The sequence below is a fragment of the Danaus plexippus genome, chromosome Z, assembly GCF_018135715.1.
Source record: "Danaus plexippus chromosome Z, MEX_DaPlex, whole genome shotgun sequence".
NCBI lineage: Eukaryota > Metazoa > Arthropoda > Insecta > Lepidoptera > Nymphalidae > Danaus > Danaus plexippus.
Window position 1 is genome coordinate 3053559 of NC_083559.1, and position 25436 is coordinate 3078994.

At 34.6% G+C, this 25436-nt stretch overlaps 1 protein-coding gene across 2 annotated transcripts in view; it reads left to right on the plus strand.

Moving 5' to 3' along the window:
* Positions 1 to 24890, plus strand: part of LOC116777123 (uncharacterized) — a 42198-nt gene extending 17308 nt beyond the window's left edge. For both annotated transcript variants that reach the window (XM_032670494.2, XM_061526191.1), the window contains exons 40-88: positions 204 to 366; positions 920 to 1045; positions 1308 to 1415; positions 1626 to 1776; positions 1863 to 1984; positions 2319 to 2403; positions 2567 to 2780; positions 3052 to 3229; positions 3365 to 3498; positions 3788 to 3926; positions 4220 to 4343; positions 4715 to 4824; positions 5353 to 5537; positions 5731 to 5871; positions 6176 to 6368; positions 6588 to 6772; positions 7116 to 7192; positions 7446 to 7591; positions 9672 to 9787; positions 9922 to 10010; positions 10464 to 10594; positions 10779 to 10924; positions 11557 to 11682; positions 11990 to 12101; positions 12326 to 12502; positions 12586 to 12741; positions 12821 to 12922; positions 13000 to 13091; positions 13337 to 13526; positions 13935 to 14090; positions 14300 to 14453; positions 14605 to 14744; positions 15166 to 15243; positions 15317 to 15377; positions 15654 to 15769; positions 16272 to 16368; positions 17686 to 17787; positions 18626 to 18780; positions 18966 to 19200; positions 19697 to 19914; positions 20154 to 20289; positions 20642 to 20849; positions 20928 to 20998; positions 21065 to 21252; positions 21692 to 21841; positions 22292 to 22387; positions 22977 to 23051; positions 23312 to 23514; positions 23619 to 24890. In XM_032670494.2, coding sequence (XP_032526385.2) covers positions 204 to 366; positions 920 to 1045; positions 1308 to 1415; positions 1626 to 1776; positions 1863 to 1984; positions 2319 to 2403; positions 2567 to 2780; positions 3052 to 3229; positions 3365 to 3498; positions 3788 to 3926; positions 4220 to 4343; positions 4715 to 4824; positions 5353 to 5537; positions 5731 to 5871; positions 6176 to 6368; positions 6588 to 6772; positions 7116 to 7192; positions 7446 to 7591; positions 9672 to 9787; positions 9922 to 10010; positions 10464 to 10594; positions 10779 to 10924; positions 11557 to 11682; positions 11990 to 12101; positions 12326 to 12502; positions 12586 to 12741; positions 12821 to 12922; positions 13000 to 13091; positions 13337 to 13526; positions 13935 to 14090; positions 14300 to 14453; positions 14605 to 14744; positions 15166 to 15243; positions 15317 to 15377; positions 15654 to 15769; positions 16272 to 16368; positions 17686 to 17787; positions 18626 to 18780; positions 18966 to 19200; positions 19697 to 19914; positions 20154 to 20289; positions 20642 to 20849; positions 20928 to 20998; positions 21065 to 21252; positions 21692 to 21841; positions 22292 to 22387; positions 22977 to 23051; positions 23312 to 23485 — 6628 coding nt within the window. In that variant the 3' untranslated portion in view covers positions 23486 to 23514; positions 23619 to 24890. The remainder of the gene's footprint in view (positions 1 to 203; positions 367 to 919; positions 1046 to 1307; positions 1416 to 1625; positions 1777 to 1862; positions 1985 to 2318; positions 2404 to 2566; positions 2781 to 3051; positions 3230 to 3364; positions 3499 to 3787; positions 3927 to 4219; positions 4344 to 4714; positions 4825 to 5352; positions 5538 to 5730; positions 5872 to 6175; positions 6369 to 6587; positions 6773 to 7115; positions 7193 to 7445; positions 7592 to 9671; positions 9788 to 9921; positions 10011 to 10463; positions 10595 to 10778; positions 10925 to 11556; positions 11683 to 11989; positions 12102 to 12325; positions 12503 to 12585; positions 12742 to 12820; positions 12923 to 12999; positions 13092 to 13336; positions 13527 to 13934; positions 14091 to 14299; positions 14454 to 14604; positions 14745 to 15165; positions 15244 to 15316; positions 15378 to 15653; positions 15770 to 16271; positions 16369 to 17685; positions 17788 to 18625; positions 18781 to 18965; positions 19201 to 19696; positions 19915 to 20153; positions 20290 to 20641; positions 20850 to 20927; positions 20999 to 21064; positions 21253 to 21691; positions 21842 to 22291; positions 22388 to 22976; positions 23052 to 23311; positions 23515 to 23618) is intronic.
* The last annotated feature ends 546 nt before the right edge of the window (positions 24891 to 25436 follow it).

The following is a 25436-nucleotide window of genomic DNA, read 5'->3' on the forward strand; positions in this document are numbered from 1 at the left end:
TGCAGTACATCGTCATCCGAAACCCCAGTTGAAGCGATATTCAAAAATAAATTCGTAGCTAAATCGCTGATTTGCGGATATTCCCGTACGCTTAAAAGTCATAGAAGTCGTTGTAGTCGTTCTGAGATTTGTTCATATATACGTGAGTTGTTCGTTTAATGGTATTAAAAAAATGGCATTTCAAAATGTATAAAACATTACAGCGCCAAATCATCGGATTTTTTGGAAGTGTTTATCACAATGGGCACCATCGACGTTTCTCTGTACGCGAGGGATGATGGTTCGCCCGAAATAACGGAACTGAAGCCACCGCCGGGGATATTCAAGCCACCGGACACGGATACAGAAGTATTCAATCAGATCAAGGTAGTTAAATGTACAATATTGAACATTCTAAGCCGGATTAACCTTAGCTGATAAGTTTTTTTTTTTAACGTATAAAACAACTGTATCACACACAGATATTATAAATATAAGTGCCACATTATATAAAATTCTCTATTATGAAAGGAATTAAATCAAGATTTTTTCGAATTATTCTAGTAAAGGAGTAAGTACATTTCGAAAACATCTTGTCCGCCATCTTGAGTGTTCCGCCATGTTGGAACTAGGATATTATTACTCAACTAAGCGAAACCAAAAGAGTTTTCAAAATCACAACTCAACCCGTATAAAATATTTGCTTCAAACTTTATATGCATAATTCCCCCAACCAAACATAGTAGTTAGTACAGCAGGTTAAATGTAAGCCTGCATTATGTCATATATTATAGCAAACAATAACAGTAGTTTATAAACGAAATTAATTTAAAAAACAACGATTGCCGATTTTTTGTTCGTTCATAATACGACACTTGATGGGGTGGTTGATGTTAAAAGCCAATATTAAATACTATTAAAATATTGTTACATTTTTTAGGTGACGGTAGTTGAAAAAAAGAATGCTCCAAAGTTAGACGACAGTAGAGATTCTATGACGGCTAGCAGAAGTCTTACGGAGACTCACAGGAATGCTGACGTTGGAAAAACGAAATTGGATAGGATGGTGAGGCCGATTAATTACTGGCAGTATGGAATATTGACTGTATACTAAAGTTCCTGTTACTAAACTTAATGTATGTGATGTTTGTCAGGTTTCAAATTGTCTACAATGTAATTTTTCTATAATGAATTTTGTTGCATTTGGTACCATTCACATAGTGTTAGGGTATTCTTAATAATATTAAAAGTACATTTGATATTTTTGACATAGTATATTGATATCAAAATTTTATTACTTATAAATTGATGAATTCTATTTTCAAAAGGCCCTGCAGTTCGTGAGAGAGACGGAAGGCAATGTTCCGTTAGTCCACGTAACATTTCAACAACCCAATTTCTATTATAGGAAGAGAAGGAAACAGAAGACAATACAGGTATTAGAGATTATATAAAAATTTTATTTGTTATGACTTAAAAAATCCTCCAGAAGGTTTATAACCATATATGGAATATTCACATCTTGAGTGGGATGAATTAGTAATGTTCTGTCTCAGATTTCCATTCCTGCAAACTTGTGCTTAGACAATTTATTAATATTATCAATAATTTAAAACAAATCGAATCTAACCAAACACATCACACAGATATCTCTGTTCAACGCCTGGTTTGGTTTGGGCGCGGGGCCAAACTCGAGCTCTTGGAACGCACCATTGATGATCACCGCCAATGGAACCAATGACCCCGTCACAGATATACCACCAGCCCTAGCCACACTCAGGATCGACCTAGCATCCGGTAATCAAAAATCGTATTAAATAGAAACTAATTTGATTCACAAAAAAACTAATTATCGGCATTATTTTGTTGTATATTTCATTAAGGCGGCTACATGACATTGACAAGCGGAAATCCGAAGGGTGCGGTCAAATTGGAAATCGAAAGACCCGTTCTATTCGAAGTTTCCGCTGACCGCATACAAAGAGTAATAAGGATCATCGAATTGGTAAATAATGACCGTTATCATACAATAAAAACCGAACATAGTATTCGCTTGCATAGTACTATCATTTCTAAAGATGTTAAAAAATTGTCTACAATAACGGTAAATATTTAATATCATGAATAAAATTTATATATATATATATATATCTAAACAGTCACAACCAGTGTAAACACCATAGAAAAGAGTGGCAAAAAAAAGCAAAATATAAAACAGTTTTTACATATACTATCAAAAAAAAAATCCCACTTAATGAATTACTATCCATATATCTGTATTAAACGTTACCATCACAAATGTATAAAAAAAATTTAGACAGACCTTATCCCTTTTACAGGTCAGAAAAAATATCGAATGTCAACATTCAACCGCACCGGCTGAGAATAAATCAATATTTTTATATAACATGAGGCGCTATATGGGTAGGTGTGATTATTGCAATTTTTTTACTGACAGTCAAATATTTATATAATGGAAGAAATATGTGACGTATCTCAATAGATTTGTGTACATTGTTTTTATTTTATTAGGCCATAAGCGTGTTTGGTATAAGTATTGGTTATATTGGTGCTATGTATGTTTCAGTTGCAAATCAAGTGGAGAATATCTCGTTGCATACTGGTCAGGTGGGGGTTCGTGGGTCGGAGGGTGTTGCGGGGTGGGGTGCATTGAGGGTGCAAGTGGCTGCCGGCAACCGACCAGAAAAGATGAACTGCAGGCTCTTACTGTCAGCACTATTGCTATCAACTGGATCACCAACGGACTGCCGGCATGTGCTGCTACAGCCTATGATAGCCGGGTATGTATGAAACGGAAATTGGTCTTTTTAAACAGTCACATATGCATAAAATCACAATGGTCACCCTCACAGAAATATAAACTGTTGTAATATGTGAAAAGTACCTCGAAAGTTATTATATGTGCATATTTTCCTAAGTTAGCTGGTGCTCTTCTAATATATAATATATTATAAAGCAGTTGCTCATTTGAAAAATTCTTTTTTATTATAACACTTTGATGATAATATTAAAGAAATAAAAAAAATATATATTTTGTATGGTAATTAATAGTGCGGTTTTGGACACCACGTGGGAGGCTTGGCGTCGTGCTGAAGGTGGACCCTCAGCTAAAGAGCCGACCATTCGAATGGGAATAGACCTTGATCACATCACCGTGGACCTAAGACCTAGTGACATGACCACTATTGTAAGGATCATTGACACCTTAAAGGAATCGCTCAGCGTAATGGTATGTACTATTAATTATAAAAGCCTCTTTTATCTCACGAATCCTTATGATTTTTAAAAAAAAAAGGTAATGAATTCGTCGATATCTTTCTTGTACTTGCAATACAGATAACATAAAAATGTTCTTGTGTTGCAGAGTGAAACACCATCAGAATCCCCAAGTGCGGAGTTTAAACCTGTTAGTGGACATAGGAGATCCTCGTTCTTCGTACCGCAAACTAATTCTGAAACGAACGATCAAGCCTACCATTACTATAAGGACGATTTAAGGTATGTGACTTATTATAACACTGTCTCTCATATATATATATATATATATATATATATATAGAAGGCAGTGTTTGTTCCATGAAGATTATTACAAAACAGGTGACATTTTGAAGCAAAAATAATTTATTTATGCTATACATAAGCCATAAAAAAGCAAAATTGTATAGTGGTTTTCCATATCAGAATCTAGGATACGTTGGTGTTTCGAGACCATATTTAAAAAAAAATCTAGATAGCGTTTGTCGGTTATTATTTGTTAACTAATGTTAAATGTAATAATAATATATAGGAGCGGGGCGTTCAAGATAATAACTGGCGGCCAGTTGCCAATGGCTTATCAGGTGATGCTGCATGGTAGCACGGTGTCGTGGAGATATCCACACCCGCGGGCCGTCATTAGACTGGTCGCCTTCCCTATACCGGGCCATGTGGGTATATTCAAATATTGACATCCAATAATAACATAACATTTAAATGTATCAAAAAAATTGTTTATTATACAATTGTTTTTTACCATGCTAAATCAATTTCCTTATTTTTTTATTCAAATATTATCCTATTTTAAATAGTACTGGTAACTAATATAATGCTGTCACAACTCATATAAATGTATTAAATACATTCAAATATAAAAATATCACCATATATATTTTATGTATAAGAAGAAAACTTTTGCAAAATTTAATGTCATAATTATGTATAATGGTCAATTAATTTCCAGGTGGAGGAAGTGGAGTGTGCTCTGGAACTGTACTGCCCTCTGCTGATGCGGTGGGAAACTTACGCATATTTCCAACTGCCAGTGAACGATCCTCAGGAGTTGCAGTTCAGCGTTACACCAGAAGGTTATTTATAACGTTCCCACATTATATAAACAAAGTTCATTATAACAATTTATAGTAGATTTACACTCGCGTACGAGTCGCGAGACGATTCACGAGCCGAAGCACAAGGTAAATAGTGTAAATAGTCGCTCGCGGCTCGCCTCGCGTCTTGTCTCTCGCCTCGCAACGCCGCGTCCGGAGGTGCGAGCTGTGATACGAGACGAAGCACAAGACGAAGTACGAGGCGAGAGTGTAAATATAGTATTAAATATAGACAATTTCCTACATGCCACGTGTCAATAACCTGTGATATTTTTTTTTGCTCTACGTAATTCTTAATTTCTATAAAAAAAAAAACTACGAAACAATCTAACTTCTAATATTATTTGTAGATGCCGTGTTCGCTCTTATGTGGCGAGTGAGAGCATGTTCGGATACAGAACAGAAAAGTCAGCCGTTCGAGTTCGATGCTAAAAAATTTATGCCAAGACACGACCCTCTGGTAGGAATCCTTGGAAATGCCATTATCTCATGTAACTTAAATTTACATCATCATATGCCCTATGCATATGAAAATTACTTTAAGTTACCTACAAATTCCTGCTCAACAACAAAATATGTCTGCTATAAGTTATTAAATGGCCTGGTTTAATATAAATAAATGTATTCTAAACGAATATACCTACATTTAAAATTATTTAATGTGCTTTAACAGGCAAAAATAATGTATGGGAGTTATAGTGTAAAATTTCATGTTTGATTCCATTTAATTCAGTACTATTTAACCGACTTCAAAAAAGGAGGAGGCTCTGACGATATTAGGATTTTTTTTTAAGAATTAAAAACGGTGCGTGTATCATACTAACATTATAAATGAGATTTTTTTTATGATGTACTGCTGTTTGTTTCACTCTCAGTTAAAAGCTACTCAATAGATTTTAATGGTTTTGTCCGTTTTTGTTGCGGACGAAGTCTCGGACGAAAACTAGTAGTATTAAAACTGTATAGTATTAAAATTTTATTTGTCCAGGCCGGGGAGCCGGTGATCGAGAGCGACTATTACCGTCAAACGTGTCGTGTGTCCGCGGAACAAGTCGCAGGGGCGTTGCGAGTCGACTCTTACTTCGCACCACGTCTCCTGCCGCGTGCAAGACTCGCTTTACGCTTAGCCGGTGTTGAGATACACGTTCATAACGATATAAGACAACTATCAAAGTTAGTAATAACCATATTCTGAATCTTTCAATTTGAATAGTGCCAGCTCCAAGCTTCATGATGCGATTACACTTACTTCGTGACAAAGTAACATTATTAGTGATTTTTTTTCTTAATTCGTTTCAAATTGTCTACAAAAAGCGTAAAAATTATAATAATATTATGCATATAAATCAATTAATTCACGTTTCAGACAAACAAGTTCCGTGGAGGGTTACTATGTGTCACGTCCATTGATGCGCAGTCACCGCGTGTTGAGTTTAAGGACTAGGAATTCGGCGATACATGCCGTATTCGCTTCCGCTTCAAGAGTTCTATTCGACATGCACGTCTCGTAAGTCCAAAAACCATCTAATCAAGGACTCCAATCACTGGATAAGATTAAAAAAAATATACGGTGATTTTGCGTCTAAAAGAAATAACAAACTGGCCATGTTTTTTCTATTTGGCGAAATATTCCAGACATCCATAAGCGAAGCCTACATTTTCCACCAGATTTGGGATTATCTTTTTTTGCTGTCTTAATATCTTAAAAAAATATAATTCCACTTGAATAAGTCATAATATCGTCTTAAAAAATACTTAGCTATAAAACTACGCTTTTTTATAAAATATTAGAAATAAAATATGCTTTTCAGGAGCGACCTCATCGATAGTGCGACCGGTACAATGCAGGAGCTCGTCCAACAGTTCCATGTTCAGGGCACACTGTCGCTATGCTCTGAGCCGCGGCTTCGCCTGCGCGCGGGGCATCTGCGGGTTAACGTACACGTGCCCGGGGTCAGCACCATCATGGCACTGGCTGAGGACTGGAAGGAAGTCATCAGCGGGGTAACTTGATACACGTTAACATTTTTATGGATGTAAAAAAAAATATTCTCTTATTTTATAAACAGTGTATGTATTTCTTCCATCGACATTATTGTGATATACATAATATGTTTTATTGCTTTAATTCATAGGTTAGGTTTATTTAATTGACAACAAAGAACAAGAACATTCCTTCTATGTAATTCAATATTTTGATCTAATTATTAAAATACGTTACAGTGTAAGGTGCCTGAGAGTGAAAGACAAATAGATGTGACAGAGCACCACGTGGAGAGCATAGAGAAAAGTCTCGAAGGTCGAGTGTCACTGTGGGTTCATAACAGCTGCGCCGCTGCTTTGAGGGTCGGTCAAGAGGGCACCGATGAAATTGTACCACTGAGTTCAGGGGCAGCACTTGCGTACAGGTTAAATAATAATAATTTTTAAATATACGTCATACTTGCTAATTTACGGGTTTCACAAACTCTCACAGTCATACTAACATAATCATAAAAGTTGAATTAGATTGCCGATGTTAAAACTATAATTAAAAAAACTGTAGATGAAACTTAATGAAACTTAATAAAAATGTATTACGTCATAATATCCGTTTATCACACATGCAGAGAGTACGACGAATTTTTTTTTTAATTTATATTTTTTTATGTTAATAATATTCAACCAGTGTTTTAAATTGTTAGATCGTAAATTATGTAATGAGTTTTAATATATATGTGATGATTTTATTGCAAATCTTACATGCTATAGATGGCATTCACCGATTGCGTCAAAGAAACTCCGCTTTGCAGTCGCCAGTCCATCAGCTGATTGGCATTGGTCTTCAAGTAAGTCACCGTAATTATATTATCTGTTACTCAATAACAAAAACTGACTGACTGACTGATTGACTAACCAAATTTAGTGAAGCTCTATAGCTTCGAAAAAAAAAATTTTTCACTAATTCTATTCAGAATAATCTTAAAAGATAAAGTTATTCAGTAAGAGGTAGATCAATCATATAAGTGAAATGATAATCAACTGCTCAACTTGAAAGTTATAAGATTATATTTATAATTAATAAAAATAATAACTTTAAAGGCATACCGTTCTCGGGGTCGGCCCGTGTCCGTGTGGACGATGCTTATCTCTACGTGCACGTAACGGACTCGGGATCAAGACGGGACATGTATCTGTCAGGGCGTCTTGTACTCGCCAATGTACTGAGACACAACCTCTTATATAAGGTAATAATAGTATAAATATAATTTAAATTACAAAAATCACAGTTCATTTCAAGTTATTGACGAAAATCAAAGTTCTATGGCAGGATTAGTAAACTGAAAAAAAAATATAGTTTGTGTTACTGGTATTAGTAATTCGGTAATGTGGTTTACTTGATGTCATTAATTTTATCATTTTATTTTAATAAATATCCACCTGTGATTTGTTTTGTTTATAGTAATTGTATGAGCGTCAGCAAAAAAATCAGATTGAAAGTTCTTTTTTTAAATCCACTTCTTAATCTAGAAATAGTGTATCTCAAGGAAGCATAGTTTGCTGATTGTTGTTAATTTTTATTTATAGTAAAATTGTAAATATCTTTGGTTAACGCGTGTGTACAGACTCTAACAAAATATGTACGAGGGGTGATCAATAAGTAATGATAATCAATATGAAACAGAACTATTAGATAAAAAAAAGTATTTTATTTTTCAACATAGTCTCCTAACAAGTTAATACATTTAGTGTATCTTTTTTCTAAGCCCATGATTCCCTTAGAAAAAAATTCTTTGTCTTGACCCTCCAAAAATGCCTCTACTGCGGCCATCACTTCACTATTGTCCTCAAATTTGTTGCCCCGGAGATGTTCTTTGAGCCGAGGAAAGAGGTAGAAGTCACTGGGAGCTAGATCTGGCGAATAGGGAGGGTGTTCGAGCAGTTCGAACCCCATTTCTTCAATGGCAGCCATCGCAACTGCGGCTTTGTGAGCCGGGGCGTTGTCTTGGTGAAACAGCACTCTAGCGCGCAGTTTACCGCGTCTTTTTGACTTAATAGCCTCTCGCAATCTTCTTATTTGGTCTGCGTAGTAAGAGCCTGTTATAGTGGCCCCCTTTTCCAAATATTCCACCATAATAATTCCTTCTGCATCCCAGAAAACAGACACCATAACCTTTCCCGCTGAACTTGACACTTTGAATTTCTTCGGCGTTGGTGAGGAAGCTCGTTTCCAAGTCATTGATTGTTGTTTGGTTTCGGGATCAAAGTGGTGGATCCAGGTCTCGTCCATGGTCACAAAACGCGACAAAAAATTTTCCTTATCGGCCTGGAACTTTTGAAGATTCACCCTCGAAATGTTGACTCGTTTCTTTTTTTGCTCGTCGGTTAACATTCTCGGCACCCAACGCGCAGAGACCTTTTTCATATGCATTTCGTTGACAATGATTTTTTGAACGCTGCCATAGGAGATCCCTGTGACCTCAGCTACATGCCTTACGGTCATCCTTCGATCGGCCAACACGATATCTTCCACTTTTTTTACGTTTTCTCCAGTAAGCGACGTGGAAGGGCGTCCTTCGCGATGATCATCTTCAGTGGAGGTTCTGCCCAGCTTAAATTCCTTTGCCCAGCGTGCGACTGTGGAATATGGAGGAGCAGACTCCCCCAATGTTTCCTCTAAGTCGCTGTGTATGTCTTTGGTAAAATTTTTTTTCAGGCAGAGGTACTTAATGACAGCTCTTATTTCATTTTTCTCCATTTTGATGTTTTCTCTTCGACAGTTCGTATTCAAATGAATGTATCTTCCGGTAATGGTGTCCTATTTATACAATTTTTTGAAGCTGAACTAGTGGATAAATAAGCAAGCAGAAAAAAAATAATTTGGGGTTTTGTGCGTTCTAGAAATACTCGATTATCATTACTTATTGATCACCCCTCGTATACGATAAATCGAGAACATAGCTTTTATTGATCTGATTATTTTAACGTTCGAGTACAGCATGCAGTATCAAAACACCCGATTTTCGTGCAACAATCTTTGTTTGTTGAAGTTCATACGAGTAAATAACTTTAAAAGCTCTATACTCCATTTTAACTGATAGAGTCGTTCAAACACACAAAGCATTGACATTGCCCATCATTTAATTTCTATTACGTTAGCTAAACCTACTCTTAACTCGACCTATTATTAACTTAAGCGATTTTAAACCTTAGTTATATTTGGATTTCTTAGTGAAGTAAAGAAGTTCTCTGTGTTTTTTGTTGTAAAGCTATACAATTTTATTTTTTAGACTTGGTAATGTGTTTTATATATATTTATATCAATAGGTTCGCTCACAATGCCCCGAGAAAAAGATCTGGCAAACCGTCAGTTCTGGTGAATTACTCGCGGAGAACGTCGGTCTAAGCGTGCTCTGTAAATCTGACTGTGAATCAATATTAAAGTAAGTATAATGTAGTGAATAAAAAAAATATTTAAGAAATTTTTTTTACACGATATTACTCGATATTATTTTGGCACTTTTTTTTGTATAACTAAGTCCAAACTACATACTAGCTGTGCTGTTTCCTTGTACAGAATTAAATTTACATCCCACGAATCCGGCTGGTCCGGCGACATACCGCTAAAGGAATGTCGGAAAGAAAATGTACCCTGGCTAGTTAAAGGTAACGTATTCTACGATATTATTTATCCAATAAATTTTTTTATTAAACTTTAATCTGTTTCATAATTGTCGTGTTTATATATTAAAATTTAAGGTATGCTAGATATTCTGATATATCAATCTAGAAGTCGAGGTAAATAATTCTAATCTTTTATTATTGGACCGAAAGTAAACGCGTTCAGTCGTTTGTTTAATTTGCACTAGATGTCACTAGTCGTATAATCCGATTTTCATTCACAACAAGTCCATACCCATTCGAAGTTCCAACGATGTTTTTATAAGTGGCATACAGAATTTATACTTTTTTTGTCTCACAGATAATCCATAATTAATATCACCTATTTATTTAACGTTAGTGTTAGTGCATAAAGTATATTAGCGTTCGTTGAATTAAAGTTAAATATAATAAAATTTATGTTTTAAAACCGATCCTAACAAATGACGTGACCACCAGTGCCAAGTGCTGGCGACGTGTCCTACACTTCAGTGTGGTGTCGGGTTGTACGTGCTCGCAGCACCGGTCGTATCATGGCTACCATCTGGCCGTTTTACATACTACGATCCTATCTATCGCTAGACGCCGATGTGAGTCACTATAGTATATACGCTTACATACATACCTATAATATACAATAAACTGAACCATACTAAAACAAACATTAAAAATTTCTTTTCTAATACAAAATCGATGACAGCCTGCAATGTTTTCGTCGATTAACTATTTAATAGGCTGTGATGTGTGATAAAAATGTTTATTAATAATTCTAAGGTACTAATATCGACGGAGCCAGGTCCTCCACAGAGCACAGAGACTCCGACCAAAATTGTCCAAACAGCAGCCGGTCACGGAGCCACCACACATCTCAATGCCCCTGGAACCACCGCTGCCAGACATACCCTGACTTTCCAATACAGGTAAACCAAATATTTTCCTGTTTTATTTAATAATGGTTTCCAAAAGTCAAATCCATGTACTCAAGATTAACACTCTCTCTTACTAGTGATAATAGAATATGACACCAAAAACAGGGACGATAAGAATGATAGATTTTGGAACCTGAAGAACAATTCTCATAGTAAAACTCATAGTAAAAACAATGCTCATAGTAGTCAGATTTCATCTACTACTACAGCAGAGCACAAATTACATTGGTTAATGATAAAAGTTTTTGTTTTGTAAATATAATTTATAAAATTAAAAAATGAAATGCAACTATATGAAACAAAATGAATATCTTCATTTTTTTTCACTGCAAAATAAAACACCTTATCTAGTCTTATACTGTTTTAGACTAGATAAGTTGTTTTATTTTAGGTTAAGTTAAATATAATTTTCTGATCTAAGTATCATACGGGCGAATGTGCGTGTGATTCACAATATATTGTCAAATATATATTTAGATATACATAGCCTTAAACATTTTTTGTCATATAAACTTCAACTGTCTCAATGTCGACGTTCTTCCATCCATCTTAAAAAGATCTACCAAATTGTTATTTCATCTGAATATATTTATATAAGTTTTTTTTTACTTATGTGCATTCAGAAATATAGACTGTCCCGTGACACGTGAAGCCGTACCTCTACACTATGGCGTCACCGAAACCTCGGTTTTTGAGAAACCTTCGTCCATCAACGACCTTGAAGAAGCTATTGACGTCGTTCAGAAATGGTATTCATACTAAATAATACTAATTCATAATACTTATAACTTGAACTATCAAGCCACTATACGCTGTATCTGCTTAAAGTGTGTTTTAGACTCGATTTTGGGTGGCTGCCTCTGAAAAAGTTTACTTGTGTCTAGGGTTTATGTAAGGAAATGTATTAAAGAAAATTGTTTTTTTTCAGTCTCACAAGTGGAATAGATGTCCCATAGATATAATAAATTATTAGTTCGATTCAACCGATTTATTACAAGTCCAGAACTTGTGTCTTTTTTTTTTAAGTTTGTTAATTTATCTAAGTTTATTTTAAAGGATCAAGTCAAGTGGGAAAGACGCAAAATCTCTGTGGCCATACTCTATAGTCAGAAAACATTGGCCCGGCACCTGGTCACCGGCCCTACTTCAGCCGCGCTGTGATGTCACCGTGAGTATACTTTCAACGGTCGACACATAAGCACTACTTACAGTTCGGCTTAAAATATATTTAATCTGCCAAAAAAATAAAGTATATTGTAACCTTACTTTTCGACCATTGCTTCTCAGTTTCCCTAAACCTATGTTAAATTAGATGTAATTGAATACATGACGGTTGTTGAATGAAAATAGACAATGAAATTCTAATAATTCTGCTATAATTCTATACAACAGGTTCGTTACGCGCCGGTACGTGCTTGCGGAGGCTGTTCTCTTGAACTGAGATTGTGTCCTGTGGTGTTGTTAGCGAATGCTTCCCCAGTGGCACTAACATTGCGAGCGCACGACGCCACGCCCTTGTGTCGTTTGGAGCCCGGTATGGCTATCGCTCCACCAACCGCGGTTGTCCAGGTATCATAACATATATTAACGGTTGATATACATTTTACCAATAATTTTGATATTAGATACAAATTTAATGTGTTCGTCTTCAGAAACCGTTCTTTATGTCAGTGGAGATGGGTCGCGAGACATTTGTTAGCGGTCAGCTCCAAGTATGTAAAGAGGAACCCGGCAGGTATGGAACTCCGGCGCCCGGCTTCGTCACTTTAGACAGAGCTACGGACTTCGCTATACAGTGCAACCAAAAGGTGTAACACCTTAACACGCAAGGCATATCACAAATCGCATACAATCCTATAATAGGCTTATGATGTATTTTTGTTGCAGGTTGCTCTACTTACAATGTACTACGAAATAAAAGAAGATATAAACGTCATGGGCATCACCTCTACTTTTATTTTGATGAACAGATTAGATAGAGTGATTTTGGTGAAAAAAACATTTAATAACATCTTTTTATCTATTTTTTATATTAAATATTTTTGTAATGTTTCTATCCTACACAGGTGGCTGCTATAGCGATACCCAATGAAATGGACACGAAGTCCGTTTTACGTCCTAAAGCCTTCAAAGTCGTGCATCCAACTAAAAAAGAAAGGTATTTTTGCTATCTAATTAACTTTTAAGTATACTTTTCTACTACTCAAAAAATATTCAATCATTGCTGAATAATATAAAGACATTTTTCGTACAAATAAAATGACTACTCCCTCTGGTACTTCGAGTACTGATATCATCAGTTTTACGATCTGTTTATTCTAAATATATATATTTTTTATTATTGAAAACACTATTATAATAATAAAATGCTAGTTAAACCAAATATATATAATTTAATTTCAGTCTGCAAGGTACACCGCTATGTCGTTTTTGGGTTAGTGGTCGCTGGCGTGGTGGTGATGCTGAGGAATTGCGTAATTTCCTTTGCTTTGCGCTACCCACAGAAAAAACCCACTCGTCACCAGTACCAGTTGCTCTTGGAACGACACCAGTGCGACGTTCGATCGCCCTCACAGATGATAACGGGCAGTCTGTTAGTACTTATTATCTTTTCTGGTTGGACGAGCTTTGTTTTCATTAAAGCTATATATAGCTCGTGTGTTACTTTGAAAGGTCTTGTTACCTTAACCTACTTGAACCGCGTGGTTATTTATTAGACTTGGTTACCTGATTTATGACCATCTATGGAGTAAAACTAATATTCTATTTTGCATAAACCCAATGCCAAAAAAGATGTTTACAAATTCCGGAAATTAGTTTATATACAATTTTAACTGATAAACAAAAAAAGTAATATAACGAATCTATATAAAACGATATTTTAGAATCTAATTTTTGCTAATACAATCTGAACACTAGGAATTAAATTGAAACCTAAAATTTTACTAACGCTTACTTTTGTAGAATTCGTTTGATATAAGCAACAAACATTTATTTGAAGGTATGCGTGACGGTAACCCAAGTTCGTCACGAGGCTCGCTGGGTGGTGACAGTAGCGCAAGACCCGTGCCCTCAGCTAGTTGTCCAAAACCACACCGCCACCGCGCTGATGGTTGCGGAACCAGTGGCTACTGAGAACCCCACCAACATCGTAGAGGTTACAACATCAAAACTCATTCATAAGATAAAATATAAACACATTTCACATACCCACGAGTATCTAAATAATTATATGAGACGAAAAATATTATTATATAAAAACCAGTTTCTTTACAAGTATGCATGATCAAACTGAATACGTTGTATTCATTGTGACATCCATATAATATGTTTATGTTGAAAAACTGCAAACTGTCCGTTTGACAGGCGGTGAACGAGTGTACCAACGTGTTGTGGTGGTGTAACGTGGAGGCGGGGCGGATGACGCACTATTCTACTCCGGGTTACTGCGCCAGATACCCGCCACCTCAACAGACGACTAAGCAGCCTTTACCAGCGATCACTGTCAGGCGTACCTCAGGTACTCAACTATAGCTATATAACATTTGTTTAGTCTCTAATATTAAACTATAGATAAAATCAAAACTTCTCCAACTACCCTCTCTTCAGTACTTCTTTCACACATCGTATCGTATCTAATAATATAATATTAATATTAAATTTCTATGAAGATGGTATATCTGAATGGAGTCAGCCGATAGCGATAGCTGACGGCGAACAGCTGGTACAACTGGCTGGAGGTGTGACTATCAAGATACGAATACGAACACACCCACACTCTACTCTAGTTGAACTGCAAGATGTTGATGAGGTATTCACATTATGTATATTGTGTGTGGAAGTCAATGAACGTGTGACTGGATTTTCTGCCTATATTTTACACACAGTTACTCGTTAGGTATATGTCTCAATAAATATCCTTAAAGATGTCTAAGATTTTCGCGTGTATTCGTTTAAATATAACCAAGTTTTTCGGATTACTGAGCGTTTTTCATCTCATCTGCCCATCTACCGGTGATCACGGTTGCTGCAATGGAACCGAAACGTCGGGAGTATGAAGTTTTATAATAGTAAAAAACATATTTTATTTAGTATCCTCATAGTTTATATAACATAGACTGCCGCTGGGTTAATATTGTCATCGTTTTTATTCGAGCATACCATCAAAAATTTCACATATGGAACAACATTAAACTGTCAAAAGTTTTGTTATAAGAATATTTTTATTACAGAACGATATATCCGCAAGTGATATCAGACGGCGTCTTATTGGTGTATTTTCTGAAGAATCGCTATCATTGCAAGAAGAGGTAAAGATATCCAAAAAATGAGATTAATATCACGAAGGTAGTATTTAATTATGTACGTTGTGTTTTATTTCAGAAGGAAATGGTATTAACTTACGCTCAGAAAAAATTGCGACGGACCAGTGCTGCTGACAAGCGTAAGTTGATTCTTTTATATAATTTACTAATATATATATATATATATATATTTATGTAAATTTCACAACATTCGAAAATATATATATCACATAGACAAACCAGGGACACAGGTTCACAGGAGTGATACATGTTTTGTTTAAAAAATACTTTACAAGTTAATTTCTAGCCCCTTGCCACCTAGCAAATTTAAAATATTCAGTTTGTTTATTTCTGTTTGGTTTTTTTAGTAGATTAATATAAAACATCTCAATATAAAAATACTATTTTACGAAAAGTCCTAGAACCTCAGCTGGAGAAGGAAATGTCAGAAAATACACAAGCAGAGGAAGTGACGCTGCTCTCTGCTGATAGACAGACAGATTTGCTGTCAGCATCACAGATTGTAACCGAGGTCAGAATAAGTTACATTATTTACAGAACGAATTAAGAATGAATGAAAGAATGAATGTTTTTTTTATTTTTTTTAAATATCCAGATAATAAATAATACCACTTTTATAGATTTAAAAATCAAAATAAATATCATCTAAATAATAACGGTAAATGTGGAAACTTGCTTCGTTAGTTCCTATTACTATTAAAAACCAAATTTTATTATGGGTCGTTCGCTTGCATTTGTTTTTTTTTTGAAATTTGAAAATAAATAAAATTATGATGCTATATTTTTTTCACTGAACCATACACAGGAAGAAAGTCTGTTATTTTACAAAAAATATACGAAAGTCTTGTTTGAAAAAACTTTATATATACATTTTTCTAATATTTATGGATTATGGATCATCTTCCATTGCACAACGTACAAATATTACTATCTCTTTCTTTCTCTTCAAATTTTTTTATCAGCCAAGATCATTTAAAAAAAAATCATTTTTATTAAATGTATTTTGTTTCCAGGAAACTCCACCTCAAGATAAATCTAACGAGAATGATGATAAGAAGGACAGGGATCAAACAGTTATGACTGTGGACACACGCCGTGTCAGCATTCCTGGTAATGTACACACATTAGTGACATTCGTGATAATCTATATTTTTATTTGTGTTAATTGTATTATTAATCAAAATCGACACTTAAATTGTGCGTCTAATCCTATCTCCGTATCTAGATGAACGACAATACATTCCTTTACTGATAACAAAATTATTGTTCTGGGTTCCCTAAAACGCTAAAACGCTTTTTAATTTGTTTTATTTGTTACCATAATATATTGTGCCAAAAATTTTATACAGTGTCACAAATTTTAAGGACTTAAGAATCTACGTTATTTAAATTTAGGTCGTCGCTCCAAACAGCTAATAAATTAAAAATGTCCGTCACATCGGTAGCAAGTTTGATATTTTTTATATTCCAACATATTGATGGCAATTCAATACTTAATTTATTCGAAATTTAATCAAATACTACGAAAAATTTGAGACCAAATCAATATCTTCAATAGTATGGTCCTGAATGTGCGGCGAATTGATGAATGTTATATTGGTGATGATCTCAGACCCATAGTATAAAATACAGATAAGACAGAGACTGCAGTCTCTAAGAACTATTCAACAACAGATAACCACAATTCAACAGATACAAAAGATGTACTCTAAGACTTTTCATCTCAGACAAATGGTTCCATTATATAGTCCCAACATTTATACATATACATTCGCTATGGCTGAGTCAAGCTTTTTTTGCCATAAACCTTATTTGTAAATTACGCAAGAACTGTCCAAATTTGTTTTGAGTCAAAGTTCAGTGAAAATTTTAAGATTCAACACGTCGTTGAAACAAAATTACGTATCTTCTGCCACTTGCTGTCATTTATTTTGTTAATTACACACAAGCAAGCCTGGAACCATACCACATATTCAATACATTCCACGTACGATAATAGCTCAAAAATATCAATAAAAAACATTGGAAACGTAAACCAGAGTTTGTGACGGTTGAATTTTGAACCTTATTTTAATTAACCAGATGTGCGCACATAATGAAACTAATCTAAATAATATTGGGTGTAAATTAACCATTTACCAATAGTGCAGGATACAGCAGTGAGACTTCAGAAAAGAAAACTTGTTTAGTAACAAAAAAAAAAATCATACGAGTTTTATCATAATATTTCTAGAAAAAATCGAGAATTATTGGAGAAACTTACTGTTACGCTAATTCAAAAAGTTAACTATCAAGTATTATGAGTAATTATTAATTAAACTAACTATTGCTCTTAGAATAGACTAATATTGCTTTAAAATCAGACTCAAACAAATCAAAAACGTTGATGATGATCAAATTAATAAGTTATACTTTCAATTCCATTAGAAGCGAACACCAGTGATGTGCCGAGTGCGGTGACGGTCGCTCGCAACGATTCCAACGAACTATCTGAAACCTCTATTCTACTAGAAGAAGTCTACGAAAAAGGTATTTCCCAATAATTTAATATATGTATATGTATAGTGAGCAAGCAGGATTCAGATCGGGTTGGTGTACAATTGATCACATTTGAGTGGTAGAGCAGGTAATAGAGAAATATTTAGAATTTTGCAAACCACTGTATGTAGCGTTCATAGATTACAAAAAGGCGTTTGACTCTATATCCCACAATAGCATCTGGGACGTACTAAGATGTCAAAATATAAACATAAAATATATAAATATCCTAAAATATATTTAAAGCTATTTAAAAAGTATAAGCAGAATAAGGCTTGAGAGGACTGGTGTATACTTTGACATCCATAGAGGTGTAGGACAAGGCGACCCAATATTATCATCCATCACCACCACCAGTGAGGTTTTCACCCGAGAGGGGTCCATACACTCAATAATTATTATTAATTATTGATTATTAATTATTTATTTATTTTTTAATTGTTATTATCACGCATTATCTAAATTATACTATGAATGTTACGCAGTAATATAATATAGAATTATTAAATAGCATGTTGTATAATAGCTACTATGTTTTTAATCAAGGGAATGTAATGCCATTCTAATTTAAATTAGTTTTTATGGAATTAATTAAGATTTTATCATTATTATTATATATGTATATATTTTTTTTTGTGTAAACACTTGAAATACATTTCAGATAAATACACACATATTCAAGTCTTATTAGTTACGAAACTAGTATTTTGGGAGTGCTGGCCGTAGTTTTACATGTTAGAGCGTTTTGAGTATTATCTATTTATTGTTTCAGAATGTGATTTAGAGGAACTGCTCATATGTTTTGTTATAATATTAACGTCATCCTCAGACTTAAACAGCAGTAGCGCCACGTGGTCGGAGGTGGAGCGGGTCCGCTGTGTCATAGGCAGCATTGCTGTAACTTTCAGCGGCGCACCGGATGTACTGCCATTACTCGCGCTGCATTTACAACGTGCGGCTATTATTGTCAACGCTGATTCTAGGGTATTTTATATTTTTTCATACACGATTTATATATGTATTGATTATAATCAAGATATCGATTCCATTAAAATATTATTAAGTTTTGTCCTACAAATGATCTATAGAAAACATACGTCAGATATAATTAAATCCGTTTTGTTTACAAAAAAATATTATTCATCAAAACTGTCATTTCTGTCATCTAGAAAATTCGCACTACCATATCCGTATCCGACGTGCAAATTGACAACGCGCAATACGAGACGGAACAGTTCGATTTTGCTGTGGTGGCCACCACTCGTTCAGAGGATCACGAACCAGAGAGATGGCCACCACTCTGGGGCATGACGAACGAACTGTTCGCTACACGACGAGCCGAGGCCAAGTTGCTGTTGCAGACGTGTCATGACAAATGGACAGTCGCCGGAACAAGTTTTAATGGTGAGCTATTTTGGGAGCCAAAAAAATGGCCACAATTGTAATAATGACACACAAGAAAAAAAATAATTGCGCGTGGAGTCCCTAGCTGCGGAAGTGAAACCTCGTGATGTGGGAATGATAACAGAAAGTGGTATTTTTTTTAAGGAATTTTTAGTGTTTCTTTAAGACAAACTTTATTAACATTACATTACAAGTCACAAACGATTGCCCGCTTGCGTTCGAATGTGAGGCATGCCCTCTCGCTCTGTCCCTTTATCCCCCCTCCCAGGAGTGTCAAACGTTTATGCAACCTTGTTGGAAGTCGCATAAGAAGTTTCACTGCAAAAATAACAGTGATGTGGATTAAGATCTTCGATTAGGCGGAATCACAATTGTTTATCACTTATCGTCCTGTAACATTGATATTACAATTGAAATATCTAAATTTATACTACATCAATAGGTCAACACTATCCGTTTCCCACATTTGATGGGATCATATATCGACATTTCTCAGAGCTAATGGAAGTAGAAGTCCGTCTGGGTCCTCTCGGTCTCTACATAGAAGACGCGTATCTGGCTGCAGCTATCGAACTCTATCACTTAGCTGTTCCGTTGAAGTCACACACCTCGGAGTCTCTAGTGCTGGCTGAATTCAGAACTCTACAAAACCCTGTGCGACTGAGAAAATTACATGTCCATCCTCTAAACCTAACCCTCACATTACACACTGCTGTAAGTAAATATGTTTTATATTATGAAAATATTCGCTGATTTGTATCGAATCCTTTCTTCTGACCTAAGGGCATGCAATATTATTCTCTACTATTTTAATTTTAACTTGTTTTTTTTTTGAATAAAATGTCAAGTTTAGGCAAGTAATACGGTTTTTTTGTTAAATTTTCTAGGGTTGCATATAAATTTTAATAATAACTGTAGCCAAAGATATGCTCATATATAATCATATGCAACAGGTTCGCATGTACATAGCCTTGGACGAGAGTCCCCTGAGGCTGAGCGCGTTCGTGTTACAAGATGTGATGACGTCACCCGAGAGACTTACACACGCCTTCACAGTACATTACCTATCAGCTGCTATACTGGGAGCAGGTATGCCTTGAGAAATACTTTCAAAAGAACTTAAATAATAATCTAAAACTTTTAATTCTCAATCGGAAACCATGGTGTATTTATTTAACTAGTCCTCAGTTACTTGCATGTCCTGTAATCTTATAAAACCAAAATTTGACCAGCAAATGCCCCGCCCGGCTCAAACAAAAGAGTCTTGATAATTAGCCATCTTGTAAATCTGTTGGATGAAGCTTTTCTTTTGAATTATCTGAGTTATTGAATTTATTTAAAATTCTCACCATGTTTATTAATGATTTGAATTTCAAATAAAACTGATGGTTTGAGTTCTGATCGTTCAAACAAACATATATGTAAGTACAAGTATTTCCAGGCTGGGTGGTTGGTGGTCTCGAACTGCTGGGTGCTCCGGGGGCTTTGGCTGCCCGTGTGGGCAGCGCGGGGGGTGGAGTTAGGGGCGTGGCATCAGCAGCGGCAGCGGCACTACTACGATCGCTCAGTGCCGCTGCCGGCTCGCTGGCCAGGAACCTGGACCTCCTCGCAGGCGACCACGAACACGCAAGACGAGCCGCTGCAGCCAGGTCAGTTCTACCACATCCCATACTTATAAATTTATATATATCTTTGTGTTATTATAATTTATATAAATGCACGTACAGGAGACGACCCCCTCAGAGTCTTATGGCTGGTCTAGTCGCAGGAATTACAAATTTTGCAATTAATATATTGGGTGAGTATATTTTTAATGTCACCTTATTATAATTTTATATTATTACTGACTATATATGTATATAAGGTGCTGTTGGAGGATTGGCCCACCATCCGCTGGTGGGTGTGGCGGTTGGCGAAAGCGGCAGTGGGGCTGCAGCGTTACGGAGAGGGATCCTTGGCGCTATAACTAAACCATTAAGCGCTACCGCTGACCTCGTGGCCTACGCCGGTCACGGTCTCTTAACGCAAACTGGCTGGGACACTATACCACAGGTAGCCGATTCGTGATATTAAAACACTTAGAAATTGTTTTTCTACCCTTCCGACCAGTCGATCACATTTGACGTTTTGCTTATACCTATCGTACTGACAGTGAGAAAAAAAATTATATATATATATATATATATATGTGTGTGTCGGAGGAAGCCATTGATGGAGTTGCTTGTTGATTGTACGATACTGCATAAAATTGTCTCTTTATCATCTAAACACATTTTAGAAATCTTAATATAATTTAATACGCATTTTTACATTGTTGTAAAGCCTAAAACATGTTTCTAATAACGGTTATGTCTAATAATGTTTCTAATAATAAAGAATAGTAGAATTCAATATTTATATGTATATACAAAATATATATTATTGTTCTTACAAATATATTAAAAAAATAGCATAGCATGCAACAACTTCTACTATGTGATATGTATTGCAGCCTCGTCCTTGTATATCGTCTGGCTCGTCTGTGAGCGGTTGGCGTAGAGACTGCGTTCGGTGGTCTTTCCGGTTGGCTGATCTGAGCGCGCTGGCCGGCTATGACGCACTACTGGACCAAGCGCCGCTACATTTACTGCTCACACACAAGGTTCGTATAAAGATCCTTTAAAATAATCACACAATACTTTTACACTACCATTTAAATTACCTTGACAACTTCATATATAAATACAGAACAGCGAATTTGAGACTACCCTATTACAGAATAACATTAAATTAAGCCTTTTTATTAATGCTTTCATCCAAATATTGTAAATTTACACTAAAACATTAAAAAATACATATGACTTAATTAGAGACTTATTATATTAAATTTGACTCTAACAACCGACAACTACCCTCGTATGTGGTTCACACGTTCCTGGTAACTTTAATAATTATAACCTAATAGTCTTTAACAATGTTTCAAACCTCTAAAAATTATTAATAATATTCGGTTTTTTTTTTCTTGTACAAAATAGTTTTTATTTTAATATCCTCGTCTAAGTCATATTATAAACATAAATAAATAGTTGTACTGGCTTTATATTTTTTTTAGTTCCTGGTGATCGCAGACCCCGAGACTGAACGCATCGTTGAGATGATCGACTTCAAGACCTGTACTCTTGGACCTTATGAAGGTCAAATTATCGAGGTTAGGGGACACATTGAAGAAATATTGCTATAAATATATATGTATAGGGAACACACATTTAATTTGAACCGAACCTTAAAATTCCCGAAAGCACCCGAAGTGACGTTAAAGCGATAACATCTGGTTTGCTCTCTTTTACGCGGGAAAGTATTTTGTCGACGTGACTTGTGTCTTTGTAAATTGAATTTAACTTATTTAAGGTGTTTTGATTTAAGATAATAACGAGTTCGTTCTAGTTAAAAGTACTGGCTTTATAAGACAACTTTATTTTTTTAATAATTTTCTTAGAAACCTAAATATATATATTGTTCTCCTTATACTTATATCTCTATATTTCGGCGATTGCAGGTTCAAAACGTCTGAAGATGATATTTTCATTCTATAATAATTATTTTTTGTTTTTATATAAATATGAATCTTTTTTCTCTTATTTACGAATTTTTCGATATGTACTTCTCTTTTTCAATATAAGACAAATTTGTCCTATTAAATAGTTTTTAACAAATCCTTACCTTAAAAATATCTATATTATATGATTATAAATTAATATATATGCGGGTTCAGGTATAATGTATGTATGTTTTTGCAGCTGCACATATCACAGAAACGCGCTCCAAGACTTTCGGAATGTCGGGCTGTGGTGGACGAAGACAATGAATATCACGTTAGTAGTATTTCAAAATAAATTTTATTTTTTAAAAACATTTATACTAAAACATGTTTGGCCTACTTTTTACATGTTTACTATACTCTATAGTACATTAATAACATATGAAATATAGTAAATTATGTAATTAATACATATTAATTTTTACTTTAAACTATTTACCGTGTAAATGTACTCAACGTAACTTTATATGTACGTACGTATTCAGTATGTAACGTAGATTTGAATCAATTAATTCTATTATCGATACTTCACAGATAAGCGCAGCGGCCATGGCTCGAGTGGCGCGTTACACTGGCGCTGAGGGTTACAACTCCAACGAGTCCCGAGTACTAACACTACTGCCGTCACCCGGAGTCTCACACGCGCTTTACGCAGCCCTAGCCGCAGCCCTACACCATAACGCCAGCACACACTTCCCCTTCATGTAGACATCCCACACGTATAGCTCATGACAGGGGTACGTAAACATAAAAATAACTAACAACCAAATACCTCTTATATTGGACTCCATAACAAATATAAAAATCTACGCAGTGTGATTAAATTATAATTTTTTTCCAGTTTGGGCATCCCTTATCCATGGTGACTGGTTTTCATCGTGTACAACCGACTTTATATTAAAATATGTCATTTTTTTTTTCTTCCAAATTGAAGGTATTACAATAATTATCGATCGCATTCACTAACAGTATTCTCTGCACCGTATTGTATCTGAAATAATAGATAATTAAATATATTATGATAAGGAATCTATTAAATGTGATATGTCTTAATAGCACTGGTTAGGGACGATCGTTAAAAATAAAAGCACAAAAAAAAAAATTCAATACGTGTAATTCGCATTAACCGTAGCTATAAACGTCTGAGTCATTTCTTATGTTCGATATTAAATTATTTAAAAATATATATATATATATATATATGTATGTTTAAATTAAATTAAAACTTTAAAAATTTAAATTTACCCATAACATGGTAACACGAGGATCATTACAGGTATGAAGGATATTGAATTTGAAGAAAATTTTAATATTATATAATGTAACAAGAAAATTAATGTTATAGTGTTTTGTTTTTTCTTTTTTGTTTAAAGCAGATATTTTTCTGTCACAATGATATAATGATTTAACATTCCATATATGTCACCCATGAAATACACAGGCTATAGGTATGTAGTGCTGTAGGCGACACACGTTTATGTACTGTCATTCATTATATAAAATATTCAAGTATATAAGTTGTATATAAGTCGACTATATATTGTGCGTGGGTCAATTCATATAAGACTGTGTACTATCAACGTTCGCGTATCCAAACTGCGGCGAGCGTTGTAACAAGTCTGATTTTTATTTAGCGGGCAGATTTTTTGTGATTTTTTTTTTTTTTGTTTTATTTTTTATTTCACCATCTCCTTTGTAACGATTTTATCGCACAATCTGTATATAATTCTGTAATTTGCAATGTAAATAATTTATAAAAGAAAAACATTACATTAGAATTGATATGATGCGTTGCCAATGTTTTGATAATTTTGAGGATCGTCAGAAAGTTTTTTTTTTTTTATATATACGCTGTGAGTATTGGAATTGTGTATGTTATGATTTTTTTTTCTATTCATTAAAATTTTAATGACACTTTTAATATTGTGACATTATCTAAATTTATTATATGTGAATTCTTTATATATAATTATTTCCTACTAAGCAATTATATATGGATGTTTAATTTAAAAGATTTTTTTTGTTTGCATACTATTATTACTATTATAATCTAACTATTGTGACGGGCTGACATTGTATGTTGTGGTGATATTAAAGTCTTTACATAGTAATATATTGTTTTTTTTTTCAAATATATATCCCCACCTTCCCACATAAATGGGTAAAATTAATTCAAACACCTATAAATTTTTCTAAGATTTAGTCCTGATATCAATTTTTCATATTTGGCTTTCTATACAAAATTAACTGATCTTGATATCACCTAAACATCAAGGCTGAGACAATTCTAATATTTCGATTTTTAAATTTGAATTGTTCTTGGTAATGAGATTAAAAAAAAAAATTTCAAATTAAAAATTAAGCCGGATAATGTTTTACTTGATTCTCGTATTATATTTTTATAATACTCGTCTTTATGGGACGTTTATAAAAAAAATATATAACAAAATGAAGCACTCGGCTGGTCTTGTTGAATTTTAACAGGAAACACATTAGTCCGATCGAGGAGACCGTAAGGACGGTAATGTTTGTATATATTACTTGGTATATAATATAATTTTCATTTCATTTATAACCTTTTACTTAATGGAATAACGAGTTGGAGTTATTCGTTACGACAAATCTGGTTCACATATTCGTCAATAGATGTCTATACTGT